The 22297-nt window shown below is 45.4% G+C and overlaps 1 protein-coding gene across 1 annotated transcript in view; it reads right to left on the bottom strand.

Moving 5' to 3' along the window:
• The window catches only part of LOC309672048 (unconventional myosin-X-like), a gene marked incomplete at its 5' end in the record, with an annotated part of 96063 nt that overhangs the window by 49988 nt on the left and 23778 nt on the right, over positions 1–22297 (bottom strand). The window contains 10 exons of the mRNA XM_082483453.1: positions 1563–1655; positions 2115–2181; positions 4394–4494; positions 5217–5363; positions 9109–9227; positions 10098–10227; positions 11603–11706; positions 15183–15267; positions 15923–15936; positions 18334–18458. Of these exons, the coding sequence (XP_082339579.1) occupies positions 1563–1655; positions 2115–2181; positions 4394–4494; positions 5217–5363; positions 9109–9227; positions 10098–10227; positions 11603–11706; positions 15183–15267; positions 15923–15936; positions 18334–18458 (985 nt within the window). The remainder of the gene's footprint in view (positions 1–1562; positions 1656–2114; positions 2182–4393; positions 4495–5216; positions 5364–9108; positions 9228–10097; positions 10228–11602; positions 11707–15182; positions 15268–15922; positions 15937–18333; positions 18459–22297) is intronic.

Below are 22297 nucleotides of genomic sequence, written 5' to 3'. Positions count from 1 at the left end.
AAAGGAAATATTTCCACAAAGCTGCATAAATAGCCAACCAGAAGTCATTGCTATTGTATCCAATTGGTAGTCATGAGTATTACTAGCAGAGTTAGAAGCAAATATGAAAAATGAGAATATCCGCATCTATGCCAATTAAAAAAAAAAACAATTGTCAGGTAAAGGATACAAATTTGTATTTGTCATGGTTTCAGCTGGGATGGAGTTAACTTTCTTGCCAGCAGCTGGTATAGTGCTATGTTTTGGATTTGGGATGGGAGACAGTGATGATAGCGCACTGATGGTTTTGGTTGTTGCTAAGCAGTCAAGGCCTTTTCTGCTCCTCACACCGCCCCGCCAGCGAGCAGGTTGGGGGTGCACAAGAGGGTGGGAGGGGACGCAGCCAGGACGGCTGACCCCAACTGACCAAAAGGATATGCCATACCATGTGATGTCACGCTCAGCATATAACGCTGTGGGAAGAAGAAGGAAGGGGGGCTGGGGGTGTGTGTGTGTCTGTGTGTGTTCAGAGTTATGGCATTTTTCTTCCCAAGTAACAGTTACATATGATGGAGCCCTGCTTTCCAGGGGATGGCTGAACACCTGCCTGCCGATGGGAAGCAGTGAATAAATTCCTTGTTTTGCTTTGCTTGCGTGTGCGGCTCTTGCTCTACCTATTAGACTGCCTTTATCTCAACCCACAAGTTTTTCCACACTTTTACTCTTCTGATTCTCTTCCCCATCCCACCTCGGGCAGTAAGCGAGCAGCTGTGTGGTTCTAGTTGCTGGCTGGGGTTAAACCATGACAATATGTTTTCAGGCTTGGATGAAACCCGAATTGGAGGACAAGGAAACATATTAGCTGACAATGTTTTTACTAAGTAGTAAATCATTCCATAATTCCCTGCTACAGGGTTTAATTTGCTTTGTTTTCAGTCTATTTACTATTAAGAAGAAGAGAGTGTTGGCTGTACCACAGACAGGGTAAGTGATTGCTATGGTGATCTCACTGTGGTTTGTGTGTCCCCAGGATAACTTTTTGACCTGCATGAAAAAGCCCTTCTACTCCTGTGTCCAGAATACAAGAAAGAGGAGGAAAGAGTTTAATTAATTAGGAACAATGAGAGCACTTTCATTAAAAGTCATGAGGCAAAAGCCAGCCCCAGCCCCAGGAGACAGAGATTTGACATGCTCTGGAGCAGACTCCTGTGAGTCAGCCGGCAGGAGAAACCCATGCGCACTGTGCAGCCGCATCCTGTGCCTGGGGTGGCGCCTCGTGTCCCGTCACGGACCAGCAGAACCTGACCTGAACCCATGCTGCAAATTCAAATCTCCCTTAACCACAGCCTGTGGAACACACAGTCCCTCTCTCTATGTGCACAAGAGACCATTTTCAGGTTCCTTCACATACTACTTTTGTTCAGTGCAGCCTTATTAAACACTCACAGGTTGGGGCCTAAGGCATTTTAAATTTCCTGCACAAAGCACATATTTTACATCAACAAAACCTTCCCTTTCAGTTTTGAAATGCTGATGGGGCTAACACACTGATCATTTGCCTGCCAGGTTATTTTCTTACTTACCATATGCTGGCTGTGAAGTTTTTCCAGAAGGGTGTTGTCTGTGCCTTTGGGGAATCGACTCTCTTCATTCACCAAAGCCAGTAGACCCAGTTTCTACAGCCAGACAAGAGACAGGCTTTTACACTCAGCAGAAGCTCTAACTACACAGCAGCAAGCCAAGAACTGCAGATCTGGACAACACATTGAGCGATAACCCCCGAGTTATACCCAGCAAAGCTTGAGCTGAAAGCCGAATTCTGTCCAGTCAGTGCATTCAGCAAGAGGAAGATAAGTGGAGATTATTTATGAAAAATTCACATTAAGGTTTTACTTAAATGTTGCTCCCTGTCTAAAACTATGACACCCTCCCTAAGCTTACTCTTAACAATGAGCAGAGATCTGCTTTCTTGAGCTGTGATATGGATAGAACAGCTCATACTTTTGCCAGGTCATGATGGGAAGAGGATCTAAGCAACCACCTGGTTTTAAAACCAGAAGACCCTAGGGAAGGTCGCAAGACAATCAGCAATCCCAATTGTGATCCCTGGAAACTGTCCCAGATTAACGGCTCACCTTCTCGATAAGGTCCAGGCACTCTGCATTATCCATCCAGTCAATGGCTTCCCAGTTTATCCCTTCCCTGACAGTCAAGAACAAATAGAACAAAGCTGTGAAATGCAGGATCCAGTACCCTGAGGTGCAGAAGAACAGAAGTAGCTGAGCATGGCAGGTGTCTCAGGACTCAAAACAATGATGTGCAGGAATTAGGCTTTGCCATGGCTGGGGAAAAAGAACAGGACACACAATGCACTGCTAACACATGGAGATGGAAGTAGGAGACAGCCTCTCTTATCCATCCCAGTGATTTAGACTGATGCTTATCTTGTAGTCATCGAGCAAATTCCACACCAAACACTAAGAAATTGTAGTTGCTCTTAGTTGCTCTTTCAGGAGTGATGAGCATCAGCCTAAGTGGTGGTGATGATGCACAACGTGCTACACAGCTTCAAGAGTCACCTGCTGACCCACCCATATGGAATGCAGGCCTGAAGCACACCTGCCAGAAGACTGAACCACAATTCATAGGTCCACCAGAAAAAGAGACAGTAACACTTTTCAGGGAGAGTTTTGAAGAGGATGACACAGATAAGCTGTGGCCTGACATGCAGGAAACCTACAGGATGGCCCTGCATCTTTCAGAATGGGAACTGATGTAGGTACAGCAGTGCTTTGAAAATCATCCATGACATTCTGTAGATCTGTGCTGAATGTGCTTCTCCCCCCACCCTCTGTATCACTTTCTTATACTCCCGTAATACAGGCTGTTTCTGTTTTCAGAATTCAGAGAAGCCTGGGAATAACTCTTGCTCAGGAATCCAAGGAAGACTACAGGCTATGTGTGAAGCTACTTACTGCGATTCTGATACAGACACCTTTCAGGTGAAGGCTAATGTTTTGAAGATAATGAAGCTGTTGTCTACAAACCCTTCAGCCTAGGCTTCACGCATTTCAAAAAGCATTCAGAAACCTGTGGGCAACAGTTGGAAGCAACAAACTGGAATAATTTCTGAAGAATGGAAAGAACTATCTATCCCCCACAGGAAACAGAATATCTTATCCATTTAATGACAGAAAATATCAGTTCACAGTGTTTCAGATATTTGCAACAATGGGTTTTAGAGAGGCCATATATTTTTTACAAAAAGACCTCTTGGATTCCTTCTAAGAGCAAGCAGTCTTTCCAGAATTGAAGGGAGCAGATTTTTCTGAAACAAATCAAATCACAAATGAATCAAGTTGTGTCTAGTGCCACAGACGTCTTGTCTAATTGAATGATGAAATACACGGAGCTGCTTACTAAACCTGAGGAAGCAGAGCTGATACTGTGAAAGATAAGCTTTAATGATAAATATAACTTGATGAGTAGTCAATAATGAAATTCTCTTGTTCTTTCCAAAGTTAAGCCACAGAACTGAAACTCCTATGTAATCATCAGGAAAAAATCTTTTGTCACGATGATACCATTCTTAACACAAGCTTCCTGCAATGGTGGAATTGGCCTGAGAAGTGAGTGCATAAATAGCCTTGCAGTTTTGTAATCTTTAGAATTTCATGAATTGCCTATTCAACTGTCTCCCTTGACAAGGCTGCTCTCATTTGCCCGCACTGACCCTATTCAATTGCTTCATTCACAAACATAAAGACTTCTGTTTCAGAGAGAGAACTGAAGTATTTGTCTAGCAGCCTTCTCTAGAAGCAGAAATACTCTAGAACATCCCAGGTACTTCACAAAGTACAATCCAATATGAAGCCCACAGAAGAGAAACAGCTGTGCAGAACACCTCACGCTCTTTAAGCTCAGGAAACAGCCTGATTTAATCTCCTAGCTGAGGAGAAGAACCCTTTTCACAGCATAGGAATCTCTAGAACAGAAAGGGCTGTCGGATATCTATCCATCTATCTTTAGGGACTTTACTTGTTGCACACCAAAACTCCCCCTGCATAACACCACCGCTACCTTAAGTAGATCATTACTGAAGTCAGTAACAAGGCCAGTGACCGTGTGTTCCAATGGGTTAAAGCCCAAGATATTCCTATTCAGCTGAGAGACAGAACGGAATCTGGACTTTCTAAATTTTACAGGAGAGAAAGCTTTTGCTTGAAGAGAAGTGACCTATGGTGGCAAAGCACATGGGCAGTGCTTAGAGAGACACATCCACTGGCAGGGTTGCAGTAAGGCCCAGCTGCCTCTCCGGCCTTAGCAGTAGGGACTGGAGAGCGCAAAGGAGGAACGATGTCCCCCATTCTACCACCCGTGAAAGCAGTAGGGGGCCACTCCCTCCATTTGTCACCTGTTGTACTCCAGCTGCTCCAAAGAGAAGATGTGTTTGTTGAAATATTCCTGGAGTTTCTCATTTGCATAGTTAATGTTAAACTGCTCAAAGCGATTCACCTGTGAGAAGAAACAAAGATTATAAAACTTAACATTCTTTTCCCTGGGCTCTAAAAGAACGTGTAACAGTGATGGGGAAGGTGCCAGGCTGGAATAAAGCCAGAGTATAGAGGCAAGGGGTGTCAGGTGGACATGAGGTGGACAGCATGGGGAGGTCCACTGGGAGAACAGCTTTTGTAGCTCATGCAAGGTTAATTAAGTCGGCCTAAATGGTAGTAAAGAATGCTAAGGACAATCACATTTCTCTTCTTCTTAGGAAGAAAGAAACATAATTCCCTAAGTGTTAGGTCACTGGGCTTTCTCTTCTGTGAAATGTCTGAGCAGTGACTATATGGCTGCTGAACATATGTCCCTCATCAGTTGCAATCAGAAGTATTACACACAGGATTCTCAACACAAGGCAAAACAGATGTAAACAAACAAAGTGCACATAAGAGTTGGACATTTAATTTGTATACAAGTCACAAATTCAATATTATCTATCACGGCATATCTGTTTACAGTCTGTGTGACAAACCAGACCTTGAGCATCAGCCTACATGAATAGCGGTGGCAGAAATGGACAGCTAAATATATCTTGCTGCTGCCAGAGGGAAGTGACAGTGGAGAAATCCCAGAATGCCCTATGCTAACCTAAACAGGATACAAACCTACCAAAACCCCTTCCTATATGTGCTTACATCTCCCAAACCAACCCACCCTGCAAAAGACAAAATCCTGACCTGAAAGTTCTCGAAGCCAAAGATATCCAGGATGCCCACAGACTTAAAGTTTTCCTTGCCTTTGATCTTCGTATTAATCTTGCTAATGAGCCATGAAAAACACTGGGAATACAGCGCCATAGAGAGGGAGTCCCTGGAGTCAGCTGCCTGTAAATGCAGAGAGAAAAAATAAGTCACAAGGAGAAGATAAAGCATAAGGGGCACCACGAATCAATATGGGACTTCAGGTTCCTCCAGTCCTCTTTAGATGTCTCAGCCTCTGTACTGCTTGTGCATGGTGCAGTATTTGTATGCACAGTCAACACTCAAGTTTGCAAATAGCCCATGCACACACAGATGTACCATGTCTGACCTTTGGGAAACTGAACTTGAGAGGCTGAAGGAAGCAGCAAAATCCTTGACATCTTTTGGAACAAGTGCTGGGGCAGGGAAGGTCGCAAAATACCTTATGACTAAGCCCATACAAGTCATTTGCATCACCTGAGCCAACATATGCAGTGACAGGCAAGATATCTCGGTTCAGTACTCCTAGTAGAGCTGTCAAATGGGTGTCCACTCAATTTTTCAAAAACTGGTAGGGCAGGATTTAATAGAGTATTGTGTCACCAAGTTAGCCGCAAAAATCCCCTCTCCAAAACTTTTCTGCAAACAGCATTATCTTACTGGAAGACAGGGTAGGACATCCAACAGCCAGGACACATGCCCCAAAAAAGCATGGGTTGAGAGACCTTTCTGGAGCTGACCCAACATGCCATGCAGCGATCATAACCAAGGGTCAGAGGTGGAAAAAATAACTTAAATTGTGATCGCTAACAGGCAGTAGATAATAGGGTGTTATGTAAGTGTGTGGATAAATGTCCAAAATTGAGCTTTTGAAATCTCAAGCAAAAGCCTGCTACTTGACAGCTGTAACAGGAATGGGCTGGTTGTAAGTTTTGATAAGACTTGAACTAAACAAAAGGGACATGCCCCAAATCCTCCAATTAATAAAAAGACATGACACAGAATCACAAATTAAGATGTTGATCACATGCTGTCCTGCGCATACGCTATTTAGACTGGTAAACCAGGGCTTAAGGTTCTGGAAAGAAGAGGAAGCCAAAAATAAGTGTTCCCAAAAAGAAGATGTGATCCCAGAGAGTAGAAAAAAGGGCCAGGAAAGAAGGTGGCAAGGATCTTGACTGGAAGAAAGATGCTGGAAGTGGGGAAAGATCCTGGAGATCAGAGACATGTGGAGACAAATGTCAGGGTACACCTGAGGACCTTGGATGGTAGTTCCTGAGACTCGTAACTGCAAGGAGCTACACAATATCAACCAACATAACTTTCTCCCCAATCCCCTGGACAAGCAGCAATCTCCCTACTGGGAAAAGAAGTTGACACCCAGTGAACATAATGCTGAGGGGTGAGAGAGCAAGTATGTGAAATAATCAAGTAGGGTAAAAGCTATAATCTTATCATTTCATAAATAAACCGCAGTATCTAGATCAATTACAGGTTTTTTACTGTGTCTTGCCTATGACACCAGGGTAATTCCTTCAGCAGGCCTGACCAGCAATGACAGACATCTTCTAAATGCACCCTCATCCTCTTTAGTTTTACAAGCCTGGATAACATGACCCCTCCTGCTCTGCTTTGCTTATGGCACAGGCCAACTGCCTCTGAATCCTCCCAGCACCTCTCAGCCTGCAAGATTCTCCTTTTCACCTAATTTCACTGTTTTTCTCCTCCTTTCTCTTCCTGGTTAGTATCTCCCCTCCAGCAACCCAAGGCCTAGGAGACACAGCAACCTCCCTTCTCCACAGAAGAGAACATTTCAAATCATGGGCACACACACCTTTTCTGGGTATTTCTCCTCTCCATCAGATGGTCTGTCTTATTAGTTGGGACTGAGATTGCCCTCAAGGCCTCTCGCAGTGTCTCTGACTACACAGCAAGTTGGACGCATTTTCTTGGAACAGAACCTCCCCATCCAGCTGTAAGCAAAGCCGCCTTCCCCACAATATGGCTCAAATGAGATTCTCAAAGGCTCCTTTCATCCTCCCAGCTTTGCCCGCCTTCAGGCCAGTTCATCCATTCAGCCCACTGAAATGTCAAAGCTCAGATGGGCAAGGAGCCCGTTACACAATGAGAAATCCCTGGCAGCTCTCTCAATGTGTTCCTGCGACAACAAGTGGGCATAGGTGGGCACAGTACACGAGGGCTTAAGCGGGAACAGTCTCTACAGGCCCCGTGTTCAGTGGGACAGGCACACCTACTGAGAACAGCTAAGTAGCAGCATCCACTTGCTCGAACAATTTTCTTACAGCCTCAGTACTTCACTGGGCTGCAAGCAATAAGTATGGGGTCCAACACGCACAAATGTCAGGAATAGCTATACTATCAGGAAAAGCTCTGTTCAGGGAGACTCTAAATCCTACAACTGTGCACTGTTGCTCTGGACTGCATGGACTGTCTCTGGCATTACTCGTTATCCATCCTCGTGCACTGATATAGAAAGGTGTGGCTTGTTTTGGACAGACAGCTGAGAAGAGAACTACATACTGAGGATATCTACCACGGACTATAGGCTGAAAAATAATTTTCACACCATTTCATTGCAAAGAAAGGTCACAGCTTATGAAAAAAAGATACCATTTCTTAAAGGCAAAGCTTAGTTTGTGATATTTTAACAGGTGTGTCCACAGCAAGAAAAGAAGGAACTACCCTGCTGTAATGAGCACTGCTGAGACTTCAGCTTGAATATAGCATCCAGTTATAGGCACTCCACTTCTTGAAAGATGAGGGAAAACAGAGACAGAAGAAGAAGAAGAAGAAGAGATTTAGAAAATTACTTACAAGGAAACATTGAAGGAACTGGATTGTTTAGCTTAGAAAAGAGAATACCACATGAAAAACTTCACAGAAGCGGAAGCTTATAAGGTGGACAGCTGGGATGTCAAAGGTAATCTAAATACGAGGAATATCTTTTCAGCTCCAGATTCCACTGCAGCTAGAGCAGGATACTTAAAGAGGCTGTGAAATTCCTTCCATGGGAAATCTGAAGGAAAGTTAGACAGACATCCATCACAGAACGCCTAGTAACTCTGGTTTCTCTGCCAATGTAGGGGTTGGATTGATAAACCTCTGCAGTCCGTGCCAGCACAAGATTTCCATTACAAATGTTCGTCTTGCTACAACGCTATGCTTCTTCCATCCTAGTAATATTGTTCCTTGTTTCCCAGTGTCTTGTATTTTGTTAATGACAGAAGATTTTCTAGTTATCTGTGCATGGACCTAAAACACCAAGAGTGCCCTCAAGTGATCAGCAACACCACAAGTTAAAGTTAGTAGGCACAACACTGTAATGAACCACAGGGAAATGTAATAGATAAGCAGGACTGGCTCCAGCACACAGTACAGGTTCAGAAGATGAGAACTGCATATCAGTTTATTTGGTCCTCCTTTGCGGTTGTATGGATATACAAAGAAGCTACTGTGGGGTAACAACCTACCATCTACCGGATGTTTTGTTGTAACTGTGTGCAAGCTTTCATCTACATAACAGCACGGCAGCACAACCTGGGAGTTCTGCAAGGTAAAAGCATGCACACATGCAATGACCACAAAACATCTGATGTACCTTCCGCATGACACCAGCACGACCAATTCCTGGTGAGTGAAGGTGACTTAAAAACAGTATTGTGCGTTCCCATTTGCAAGTGAACTCCCCTGTAAAGCCTAAAAAGCAGAGTCAACGTTGGGACCTGAACTATCAATAAGGGCAAAATACCTGGGGACACAGCTGAGCACCTTAAGGAAACCCTAAACTTGAATGGATGATACAAGTGGAAGACAGAGGGCCTGGAAATGCAGAAGCGGCAGAACCAGGAGCATACACTAGGACGCTTACCTGCTCCACGGTGAGAGGGGAGCTGATCTCTTCCCCACGCAGAATCATGGACCTCTGCGTCAGTACTTCAGAAAGCTGGAAGGCATCTAAGCCCAGGAGGTCACTGGCAATGTTCAGCACTAATAACAAAGGAGGACACAGTTTTTTCTCCTGCATGGATCCCCATCGCTCATGAGGGATCCATATTCTGCAACTCAGTGAGGAAATCCCAGGGACTCCTACAAGGCAAGTGACTAAGCCCCAGCACAAAACACACTTCCCTTTACTTAAGTTCTCTTTGGCATACCCAAAGCTGTAAGCTCACATATCCAGTCCGAGGTAGGGTCAGCACCTGTTATGGGCCACAGTCAGATGCTCATGTAAGTCAGCCTTTCTGCTGACAACGGAAAAGCAAAGCACAGTGTAAAGCTCAGCACCAGCAAAATATTTATTGAATGAGAAGATATGTTTTCCTAAAGGCACTATAGTGCAGTCTGAGCATGGGATTGCTAAATGTGGATGTCTAGAAAAGAAGCAATTAAATTAAGACTTGAAGCACTTGTAATATATATTTATTGCTTCTCTCTGTTTAGGGATTCACTTTACCAGACCAGCTCAGATTGGATAACTGTAACAGACTGCACACTAGCAGATGCTTCGAAGGAAGATGTGGGAAAGTCTGTAACAGACTACTTTTATCTCTGACTCCTCCCTGTTCCTATTTCCTACTGCTCTTTCAACACAGAAGAGAAACTGTGAGACTGTGGACTCAGTCTGAGAGTATCCAGGAGAACAAAACGGATCACAGGGTCACAGCCCAGCTAAACCATACCAGCGCTCTGGAGCCATGCATCCTGTGACAGTACTTTTGCTGGGTAAAACTGCAGGGAACCTGCTGGCAAAGGCACTACAGGCCAGCACAGCAGAGGGAGAAAGGACGATGGAGTGAGAATTATGGGGGGCCTTACGAGGCTTTGCATGGTCTACCAGGTTGCTAGGGTCACACTTACCCGCTTTCGTTGTAACCTGGGCCCCACCGGCTGTCATGAATTCAACATTTCCCAGATGAAGTGTGCCAGAAAGAAGTTTGAAGATGTCTCTGATTTCTTCAGTGCTGAAGTCCACCACCTTCATGGCAGTCTATGCAAAACCATACAGCTAATGTCGGCTGTACATACAGCCACAGTAAAACGCAACCGCCACGCTCATGGCCAGCCCATATAAGACGTAAAACTCAGAATTATAGTCATCATAAATCAAAGTGAAATGGGGTGGCATAGCCCCTCTCTCAGCTATACATCTGTCAATGATCCTGACTGTCTCCCATTCTCTCCTTCATATACCCTACCCCCGTCTAGGGCAGGTGGGCATTTGCCCTGTCCTCAAGTTGGACTTTGCTGCTGCCGTTGCCTGTCTGTCACAGGAACGTGACATGGTTTGTCTGTGCCTGTGTGAGGAAATCCTTCCCTGAACACTGGCAGTACAGGTTACAGATATCACTGGACTGCTTCCACATTCTGTCTTATTGTCTTCCGTGAAGGACGGATCCATGTAATATATTTAATTTACTCTGATCCATGTAACCCCTTTAATTTGGTCTAGCTTAGAATAGTAGATGTATGCAGCAAGATTTAAACCCAGGCTTTTGGCATTAACTGCTAGAAGGCTAGAAACAGATTACCAGAAAATGAGGAAGTATGGCACGTTCCCTCTGTCTTAGTTCATGCATGTGGCACAGGGTTCTTGGGGCATAAATTGACTTTGAGAGGTAGAACTTAGTTTTCAAGCATTTGCCCTGTCAGGGTTCTAGTTCCCTTCTTTCCTCCAGGAGGCCTCTCCTCAGCTGAAGTATAAATACGATGTCGCCATTGAAACTTCTGCTGTACAGGAGACATTTCCTTCCTTTAAATCGCACCTAAGCAGGAGTTATTGAAATCCTAAGCTGACTCCTCTCACCTTGCCTATCTGGTTTCACCTACATTATTTAAAGCCTTCAGGGTGATAACCACTTATCAAACAAAACTTCAATTGCATATTCATCCTGCTAAACCCATAATCTCTGGTAAAGTTACAGATGGCTATTGAAATCTGCGTAGTATTTCGGAACATGCCATTTGCACAGGTGATACAACTTTACTACAACATTTTTGCAAAACACTAACTTCAGACCAAACTGTTCCCCATCTAATGGTCAATGTGAGGTTTCCTGCATCAGGCCATCTAGAGGGCTCCCAGGAAACATTACGGGGTGGGGTGTGGGGTTCATGCTCTCCAAAGTCTCCATCATTCTAAATTATTATTCATCCTTGATTGTTTCCCAAATTCCCCTATTTCTGTACACTAAAACCACTCATCAAGCCTTGTTTTTACCATAAACAGAGCTGAGTTTCAGACTTACTGAATATCAAATTTTAGCTTAGGGCAAATAAACTCTGCCTGTGAGATCTAGACCCTGCAGCACGTTTAGCCCTGAGACTGTGCCCGGAAGTTCAGGAGGACTTCGGACAGGACTCACCATGACCTTACTGAACATCTCGACGTCATTCAGGTTCTCATCAGTCACACAACCAGACTGGTTCAAGTAGCGATAAGCTTCTGGCTCAGAGAGGGAGAGGCTCTCTGCAACAGAGGAAAAAGAGGCAAGGAGGAGAAAGACAACAATTTATTTAGCAATCAGCCTTTTCATTCTATGACCTTTGTCTCCCAAGACAGTGTGTATGTCTACCATAGGGAGAGTTCATCTGAACAGATCCCATATCCCTCAAAAGCCGCACCTAGACAGTAAATGCTCTGGGGAGCAGGAAGAGAAGGGTGTCTGGTAACAATGCTTGCAGATGGTATGCAAAATGATTTAGAACAGTCAAATCCCAAGCTGCAGAGTGGCAGAGGAATATTTCAGTAGTGAATTGACTCAGAAAAACAAACAAACAAACAAACAAACAAAAAACCCAGAAGATGAAATTCAGTCCCATAAAGTGTACAGAATATATGTGTCTTAACTATACACATACAGTAATGACTTCTAAATTAGGTATCGGCACTTGAGACAGAGTTGAGAGAGTCACAGTAAGACTTCTAAAGACATCATCTCAGTGCTGAGCAGCAGTCAAAAACTGAATACAGTTCAGTTCCTTCAGTTTTAGAAGGAACACAGAACTAAACATCAGAATTAGGTCTCTGTACATACCTGTAGCATAACCACATCTTAAATACTATCTGCAGGTTTGATTCCCCATTTCAAAAAGGATAAAGGAGAACTAAAAAAAATCTATGGAGAAAGGAGACAAGAATGATCTGAGCTAAAGCCCAGATAGAACTAAGTCTGGCCAAGGACATTAAGACAAACAAAAAATCCTTCTTTAAGTATGTCAGCGAGAAAAGAAAGACTAGGGGAAACGTGGGCCCTCTCCGGAAGGAAACGCAAGAACTGGTTACCCAGGACAGAGACAGAGCTGAGGTACTCAATGACTTTTTTGCCTCAGTCTTCACTGGCAAGGACTGCAGCCACACTGCCCATGATGCAGAATGCAAAGGCGAGGATTGGGAAAATGGAGAACTGCCCACTGTAGATGAAGATCAAGTCCGAGAACACCTGAGGAATCTGAAGGTGCACAAGTCCATGGGACCCGATGAGATACATCCGCGGGTCCTGAGGAAACTGGCAGATGAAGTCGCTAAGCCACTAGCCATCATATTTGAGAAGTCGTGGTGGTCTGGCAAGGTTCCTGCCGACTGGAAAAGGGGAAACATAACCCCTATTTTCAAAAAGGGAAACCCAGGGAACTACAGGCCAGTCAGTCTCACCTCTGTGCCTGGCAAGATCATGGAGCAGATCCTCCTGGAAACTCTGCTAAGGCCCATAGAAAACAAGGAGGTGATTGGTGACAGCCAGCATGGCTTCACCAAAGGCAAGTCATGCCTGACAAATTCGGTGGCCTTCTACGAAGGGGTTACAGGCGGTAGTGGATAAGGGAAGACCAACTGATGTCGTCTACTTGGACTTGTGCAAAGCGTTTGACACTGTCCTGCACAATATCCAGGTCTCTAAATTGAAGAGACATGGATTCGACAAATGGACCACTCGGTGGATAAGGAACTGGCTGGACGGTCGCACTCAAAGAGTTGTGGTCAATGGCTTGATGTCCAAGTGGAGAGCAGTGACAAGTAGCGTTCCTCAGGGGGTGGTACTGGGACCTGTACTGTTCAACATCTTTGTCGGCGACATGGACAGTGGGGTTGAGTGCACCTTCAGCAAGTTTGCCGATGATACCAAGCTCTTTGGCAAGGTAGACATGCTGGAGGGGAGGGATGCCATCCAGGGGGACCTGGACAGGCTGGAGAGGTGGGCCCAAGCCAACCTCATGCAGTTCAACAAGGCCAAGTGCAACGTCTTCCATCTGGGTTGGGGCAATCCCAAGCACAAATACAGGCTCGGCGGGGAATGGATCAAGAGCAGCCCTGAGGAGAAGGACCTGGGTGTGCTGATTGATGAGAAGCTCAACATGAGCCAGCAATGGGCGATCGCAGCCCAGAAGGCCAACCGTACCCTGGGCTGCATCAGAAGTGTGGCCAGCAGGTCAAAGGAGGTGATTCTGCCCCTCTACTCCACTCTCATGAGACCCCACCTGGAGTACTGCATCCAGCTCTGGAGTCCCCAACATAAGAAGGACACGGACCTGCTGGAGCGTGTCCAGAGGAGAGCCACGAGGATGATCCGAGGGCTGGAGCACCTCTCCTATGAGGAGAGGCTGAAAGAGTGGGGGCTGTTCAGCCTGGAGAAGAGAAGGCTCCGGGGAGATCTTATTGCGGCCTTCCAGTACCTAAAGGGGGCCTACAGGAGAGCTGGGGAAGGACTTTTTACTAAGGCATGTAGCGATAGGACGAGGGGGAATGGCTTTACCCAGGAAGAGGGCAGGTTCAGATTAAACATTAGGAAGAAGTTTTTCACTTTGAGGGTGGTGAGGCACTGGAACAGGTTGTCGAGAGAGGTTATTGAGGGCCCATCCCTGGAGGTGTTCAAGGCCAGGCTAGATGTGGCAACATCCATCCTTGGGCAACCTGGTCTAGTGGGAGGTATCCCTGCCTATGGCAGGGGGGTTGGAACTTGATGATCTTCAAGGTCCTTTCCAACCTAAACTATTCTACGATTCTATGAAAGGGAGATGGGGGAAAATAGCAGAGATCTGCAGAAGAACGTAACCTGTTTTGTATGCTTTCCCTAAGTACTTGCTGATAACCATGGTCCCCACTATTTGCCTTTGCTTTAGATGGATCTCTGAATTGACCCACATGGCCATTACTGCATGAACTCCCTAGAACTAAAGCCCTACTTCCTTCCACTCTGTGTCAGGCTCATTCTTCCATTTGATTATTCTAACACACACAGAACAAAGACATAAATAAATTCCTCAGGCCCTCAAAACCAGAGTGCAACTGTAACATGTTCCTGCCCACCTATCTGACCTCTTCAGCAAGACCATCAGTGCTCAGCAGTGCCTGGAGCAGGTACACACAAATATTGTTAAGGGGGTGCTGCACTACAAAGAGTTCCACAGCTGCCACTTTCGCTGCATGCCCTCTTCCAGACCCACCTCTCCCTTCCCCATGTACAGAGCTATAAACCCTTTGTTCAGATACTACATGTGTTGACTCTAGTCCTGCCACTACATCACTTGTCTTTCTAATTCTTATCTCTCCTATTACCTATACTGAAAGTTTGTTGTAAAAGTATTTCTGTCAGTCCAACCTTTGAACTCCTTGAACAGCTTCCATCAACATCTGAATTAAGACTCTCTACCTTTCCTTTGCCTCTAGGCCAGTTTCATTACCTCATCTCTCTATATTCCCTCTTCACTTTGCACAGACTTTTCCCTCCAGCTCAGAATACCCAAAGTGTCTTTTTCTCATACAGCATTTCTGTCATCCTCAGCCTCTTTCTCTCAACCTCCCGTTCTGTTTCCCATGAAACCACCATATGGCCTTCAAGAAAGTTTTATATCAAGTACCTGAAATATCCATGCTCTAGTTGACTTATACCTGCTTCACATGCTGGACTGGAAAGAGGACAGAGCCATATCCCAAAAAATGAAAATTACCTTTCTGCTCCCCGCTCACACCAGCTAGCAGAGCATAAAAGATGTGATAATTCCTCTCTCCGGGGTTCTGGTGTACCACTCTGTTCTGAAACAAAGAATACAGGAGTAGACAGTAGAAAAAGATCACATTTGTGGTTGCAAAGGCAAAGAGGGGACCAGGATACAGGTAAATCTCCAGGGGCAATGCACAAGAGGGGCTTCTTCCAGTTTAGGGATGGTGGTGTCTAAATAAGCTGTACATCACGATCTTGTCATGTGGCTGTGTAACCGAGCACGTACAGGCTTCTCTGAACTTGCTTAGAGAGTGCGCGCACGGACAAACTGAACCTTCTCAGTTCTGGCCCTGCTGCTCAGTGAGTTCCTGGGTCCAAAGTAAACTACATCAGAGTTGAGATGTCTGCATTTGGACTTGTACGCCCATATTCCTCTCTACGGAACTGAGTTTCCAGGCATTTTTTCTCTCCCCCTTTCCCCTTAGGTAAACAGCTTTTTCTTGGAGTCTCTCTGTAATGCATGGCATTTATCAAAAGGCAGGAGAACAAGCTCCGATAGATACAGAACATTGTTCCTCCACCATCCTTTTCCTCCCACAGCTGGGACAGTTGCAGGAGTAACACCTGAAGAGCTAATGTCTGTGTGCTGTGATGAAGGTGGCAGCATCATCCAGGAGGAGATCCAGCACTGCCCCACCATACTATCAGGAAGGGTCTCACCAAGCAGCCAGTAGAGGTAATACCTACCTTTTCCAGTAAATCTGAACAGCACATTAAGGAGAAAACATTCAAATGACATATTGACAGACCTCCTAACAATGGGCAAAGAATCTTCTAGACGCACTGGGGTGAACCCTGTAACAACCATGAAATAAATGATGCTTTGGAAAGTGGACAAAGAGTGGTCCCAAACATCATCTCGGATCCTCCTCTTCGCTCCTTGTCCACAGAGGTATTATGTGCCAAAGAGATATTTAAAGGGGCAGGGTCAGATAGAGCATAAGATCTGCACAATGGTGAGGTAACCTAACAAAGGATGAGCCACATTAGGGACACCTAGAAAGATTAGAGCAGCCGCTCTAATCTGAAAGTCTGTATTACACACAGCAAGTCTTGCATCAGTTCTCATTGCTTCTGTAAGACACCGCTATCTTTAATCTACCCACAGCACAAAGAGCAGAGACTAAACAATCCAAGCCTGTTATTTACAACAGTAGTAAATTCATCTGACTGCTACTCCAGTGGAAATTGTGGTTTGTAGTCATCAGCAGCTTTGAACATCAACATCACGAAATGTAGCCAGGGCAGCTTTAGCTGCCTCATGTAGACAAAACGTATGTCAAAGCCTTTGGGAGAGGGGTACATGGGCATACAGGGAAGGAAGTGGTCGTGGCACAACATAATTCAACTATATCACAGAATCACAGAATGGTCAGGGTTGGAAGGGACCTCTGGAGGTCATCTAGTCCAACCCCCCCTGCCAGAGCAGGGTCACCTACAGCAGGTTGCACAGGACGGCGTCCAGGTGGGTTTTGAATGTCTCCAGAGTGGGAGACTCCACAGCCTCTCTGGGCAGCCTGTGCCAGTGCTCTGCCACCCGCAAAGGAAAGAAGTTCCTCCTCATGTTAAGATGGAACTTCCTACGCTCAAGTTTGTGCCCGTTACCTCTTGTCCTATCACTGGACACCACTGAAAAAAGACTGGTCCCATCCCCCTGGCACCCTCCCTTTAAGTATTTATAAGCATTAATAAGATCCCCCCTCAATCTTCTTTTCTCTACCCTAAAAAGACCCAAGTCCCTCAGCCTTTCCTCATAAGAGAAATGCTCCAACCCCGTAATCATCTTTGTAGCCCTTTGCTGGACCCTCTCCAGCAGATCCCTATCTTTCTTGAACTGGGGAGCCCAGAACTGGACACAGTACTCCAGATGAGGCCTCACCAGGGCAGAGCAGAGGGGGAGGATGACCTCCCTCGACCTGCTGGCCATACTCTTCTTGATGCACCCCAGGATGCCATTCACCTTCTTGGCCACCAGGGCACATTGCTGGCTCATGTTCATCCTGTTGTCCACCAGGACTCCCAGGTCCCTTTCCACAGAGCTGCTCTCCAGGAGGTCAGTCCCCAACCTGTACTGATGCATGGGGTTATTCCTCCCCAGGTGCAGTACCCTACACTTGCCCTTGTTGAATTTCATAAGGTTTCTCTCTGCCCAACTCTCCAGCCTGTCCAGATCACGCTGTAAGGCAGCACAGCCTTCTGGCATGTCAGCCACTCCTCCCAGTTTCATGTCATCAGCAAACTTACTGATGGTACACTCTATCCCTTCATCCATGTCATTGACAAATATATTGAACAGGACTGGACTCAGTACTGACCCCTGAGGGACACCACTCGTTATTGACCTCCAGCTAGACTGCACCACTAACCACAACCTTCTGAGCTCTGTCTGTCAGCCAGTTCTCAATCCACCAAGTCTTCCCTGTCCTTGTTGTCCCTGGAACAGGCTCCCCAGGGAAGTGGTCACAGCACCAAGCCTTTCAGAGTTCAAGGAGTGTCTGGACAATGCTCTTAATCATGTGATTTAATTTTAGGTAGGCCTGAAAGGAGCAGGGAGTTGGACTCGATGATCTTTATGGGTCCCTTCCAACTTGAGATATTCTATGATTAGGGTTCCAAGGTCCACTGGAGATGGGCAGCCCAAAACAGGGAGTCATAATTGGCCCTCTAAATTCCTATTCTCTGCATCCAAATACTGTGCATAATATATTGATTCTTAGCTTGGTCTCACTTTTCTAAATCATGATTTAATTGGCAGAACTAACATAAGAGAACAATCTTCTGGGAGAAACAGGATGCAATGAATGTGAGGGATCTTCCTAGGGAGAAAATTCTAGGAATTGGAAGAATCAAGTGTTGCGATTACCAAAGTGAAAAGTCAAACTATGTCCCTACCTAATGTAGCACCTAGACAAAAGGTTTCCAGATTTAGGTGCTGCAGAGCCACAAAACAAACACTTCTTCCCTCTTTAAGTTGCAAATTTGCCCACAGTTATAAACTGCCTTTGAGAAACTGTGATGAGGGATTTCCTGACCCACTCTGAGCTGCTCCTCATCTTCGCTCACTCCACCCGTTTCTGGTCCACTGAAGAAAAGGATACAATCAGTTACTCGTCCTCCCTGGATGTGTCCGTGTTGAGAGAAGTGCAGCTGGATGAACTTGCCAAAGCGGCTGGAGTTGTTGTTATAAACTGTCTTGGCATTTCCAAAGGCCTCCAGAATAGGGCTGCAGAAACAAGGCAATGGAGATAGGATTGGTGATGGGATACCATTACAGCAAAGCGTGTGCCCAGCCTTTTGCCATGTGCACAGCGTGCACTGCCATGTGAGATTAATTTGTTACAGCACCAGACTGGACAAGTAGGAAGAGCTCAAGGGCAAGGAAGGATGGCAAGAGCAATTTAACACACTGCTAGACGAATTTTAAACCTTTGGGAATGGAGTTAATTAAATCAGTCCCGAATCAGTATGGGCAGCTGGCGTTCACGCTGTCGAGGGCATTCCCCGCCAGGCTGTATGCTTGACACAGCAGCTTCCCATGAAATGGGTTAATGGATTTGTATTTCTTTTCAGGATTTTCAGAAGCATCAGACATATAGGGCAAACACTCTGTAGCTTTAAACCACATACTTTGTTTCCGTTTCAGCCTTTGAAAGAGAAGAGAGTATAAGACATCTCTTAAAATTACAGGTAAATATTTTCAACCTAACAGACAAACATAGTACTAAACTGATTTGTTTGGTACCGAAATTTGATACCGGAACACACAAACCCTTGGTGTTACTTACATCTTGCTTAGGTTGATATGAGCCACATGGTTTCCAAGCAGAGGGAATACACACACATTATAGATTTGAAAAGTTCATTCTAAGGGAGCTATATCATCTGCTTCAGGAAAAAAAAAGTGGCAAAAAAAAAAAAATCTATTGCCAAACTTCAGACAGATGATGAACTGAAGAATTTTGTCTCCTGTTCACCTTCCTGTCTTCAGGAGGTTCATACAACACGGAAAAGAGGGAGTTAAAATGCAGCTTGATTCTTGCTCCACAGAACAGTACAAGAGAAAATCCCAAACCATTGAAACTGGCACACTGAATCCAGGATTAAAATTGTTCATTTTTGCAATTTAGCCAATTCTAAAATAGTCTGAAGGCCTGACAAGCAAGGAGTCACGGAGACGCTACAAGAAAAAGGGTAGATGTGATACTTGGGGACATGGTTTAGAAGTGGTTTTGTCAGGTTAGGTTAATGGTTGGACTTGATGATCTTAAAGGTCCCTTCCAACCTTAATAATTCTATGATTCTATGTTTAATTCTGAAACATACATGGCTTTAAACAAAAGTTATTGCAGTTACTACCCTGGCAAATACTGGCTTTTCAAACACCTCCATCAATCTACTGAGCAGTTCCACTGGAGATGGGGCAGACCCAGGATTAATCACAAGTTAATAATTATGAAAAATAATCACAACTGCAGATACTGCTGGAGTTTGCTGAAAGCTTCAGGCCTTGCAAGTGTTAGCTAAGCAAGAGCTGTTGTGGGAAAGGCCCAACAACCTTCAGGAAACTTCAGGCAGCATTTTCCTAATGTATCTCTTGAAAATATCACTTTAAACAAACATAAGCATAGAAATGAAATTGCTCTCTTACAATACATTACAACCATAGAAAACCCAGTCACAGAAATCTGTGTGTACGGATCAGGAGCTAAGTTCCTCGCCCTGGAGAATTTGAACTCCAAGACCCACGCCTCTGAAACAAGTATGTAAATAAGGACATTGCACAGGAATATCCCACTGAGCACACCAATGCCATGAATCAACAAAAATTAACGGGGACAACCAGAAAAAAGGGAGGACAGGGTTATGTTATATGACCACCACAGTTGCAGTGAGAGCGCAGTAACCAGCCAGCCAATCTCTATGGCTCTAAATCATGCTAAATTAGATCGGCAAAGCACAAGGAAGTATCTTTGATGTTTAGTTTGGCATATGAGTGCAGAAGTCTTCCAGGGACGGGGGAGGAAATAGGCACGTGGGTGTCCGAGGCTGGCGGCAGCTGGAAGGCGGAGGGGTGGGAGAGCTGACGCAGCCAGGAACGAGGGCAGGTGCCTGGGCCAAGCGAACTGCCTGCGCCAGCAGGCACAGCACAACAGAATCACAGAATCTCCTAGATTGGAAAAGACCTGTAAGATCATCTAGTCCAATCATTAACCTAACACTGACAAGCCCATCATAAAACCATGTCCCTGAGCGCCATATCTACATGACCCTTAAATACCTCCAGGGATGGGGACTCCACCACTGCCCTGGATAACGCGTTCCAGTGCCTGATGACCCTTTCAGTAAGGAAATTCTTCCTAATATCCAATCTAAACTTCCCTTGGTGCAACTTGAAGCCATTTCCTCCTGTTCTATCACCTGTTACTTGACAGAACAGGTCGACTCCCACCTCTCTATCTTTTCAGATAGTTGTAGAAAGTGATAAGGTCTCCCCTGACCCTCCTTTTCTCCAGGCTAAACAACCTCAGCTGCTCCTCATAAGACATGTGCTCCAAACCCCTCACCAGTTTCGTTGCCCTTCTTTGCACATGCTTCAGCGCCTCAATGTCCTTCTTGTGGTAAGGCGCCCAAAACTGAACATAGCACTCAAGATGTGGCCTCACCAGTGCCAAGTACAGGGGTAAAATCACCTCCCTGGTCCTATTGGCTACATTATTCCTGATACAGGCCAGGATGCCGTGGCATCTGATGCAGCAGTGAACTCTGTGAGGTGGAGTCGTGCGTGAGGAAGGTGATGGTGGCTGCTCGGCTGGATGTGGGCAGGCTGTGCTGCAGGAATCAAAATGACGGGAACCGGTTTCAGCAGGGCAGTGGAAAGGGAAGCCTGGATTTTAGAAATATTGCAACGGACACAGGTCCAGGATTCAGGCGCATAGCTAAAGACAAAAAAGATGTTTTGAAGATTAGAGGGATGAATAAAAGGAAATGCGGCTATGCTGTCAGCAGTGGCACCCAACAAGGAAAAGATGGGAGCTTCAGAGTCAAGCAAGCAAGAAAAAAAGCCAAGAGGAAAGTTAGCAGGATTTGTAATGGACTGATGGATATTTTCAAGAAGGAAAACAGAACAAATCAACAGTGCCAAGGGATTTTTCAGAGCCTGATTTCTGAGAAATACACCAAAGCATGAATGTTACAACACACAAGTAAATGATAGAAAGCTGACGTAACGCTTTGTTTATAATGCTGTCTGAAATGGAGAAAGAATCCAGCATTGTTCCTGGGTATGTGCTGGGGGGCAAGGATGAAAATCCTCCATAAGCTAACCCAAGGAGGGCCGCTGGCAGAGCAAGTGAAGCTGAACTGCAAACATATGAGGTAGACTCGTTAGGAGTGGCAGCAGCTTCTGGCTCTGGGCCAGGTCTTCAGCTTCTCTTCTTCAGGGAAAAGGTGACAAATGAAATTCTCCTGCACTTGCATTGCAGTAGCTCACGTAGCACTTGAGATGTACACAAAACGGGTCGAGAGCTCTCACTCCACCTCACAGCTGTGGGATCTTGCAGACTCAGGAATCATCTACCTACCATCGTAAGCTTTCTGGATCGCAGTCAAGTTACCACTTAACTGCTAAGCAGGCTTGAGCCTTCTAAGCCACTTGCCTTAAAGTGGATTTTGCAGATCTTGAGTTGTGACCATATTGCACTTAGGAGCTTTTTCCAATTTGCCAACGTCCCTGGTAAAATCTGCACACCTGCAAAGGATAAATCATCCAACCACTATGTCTCAAGCTCCAGGTCCAAAGGCAGCAACCCTTCTGCTCAACAGCTGCTCTGCTTAGAAGGGGCCTAATCCTGCACTGCTCTTGCAGCTGCCACGTTAGACACTGCATGTCTGCTTAGGCTATTTGCACCACAGTTGCTAGTAATTTTTTGAGTCACCATCTTCCAGGAAACATTCCTTCTTTCTACTCTCTGGGGCCTGAAATATGCCACTTGCATGAGGGTCACTTTTACACAGATGGTTCAACGGATTCCAGCTTATTACACAACTAGAGCCTGTTGCGGA

This window comes from Vanellus vanellus (assembly GCF_965231255.1).
Source record: "Vanellus vanellus genome assembly, chromosome: 5".
In the NCBI taxonomy this organism is placed as follows: Eukaryota; Metazoa; Chordata; class Aves; order Charadriiformes; family Charadriidae; genus Vanellus; species Vanellus vanellus.
This window is presented reverse-complemented; position numbering and strand designations above follow the sequence as displayed.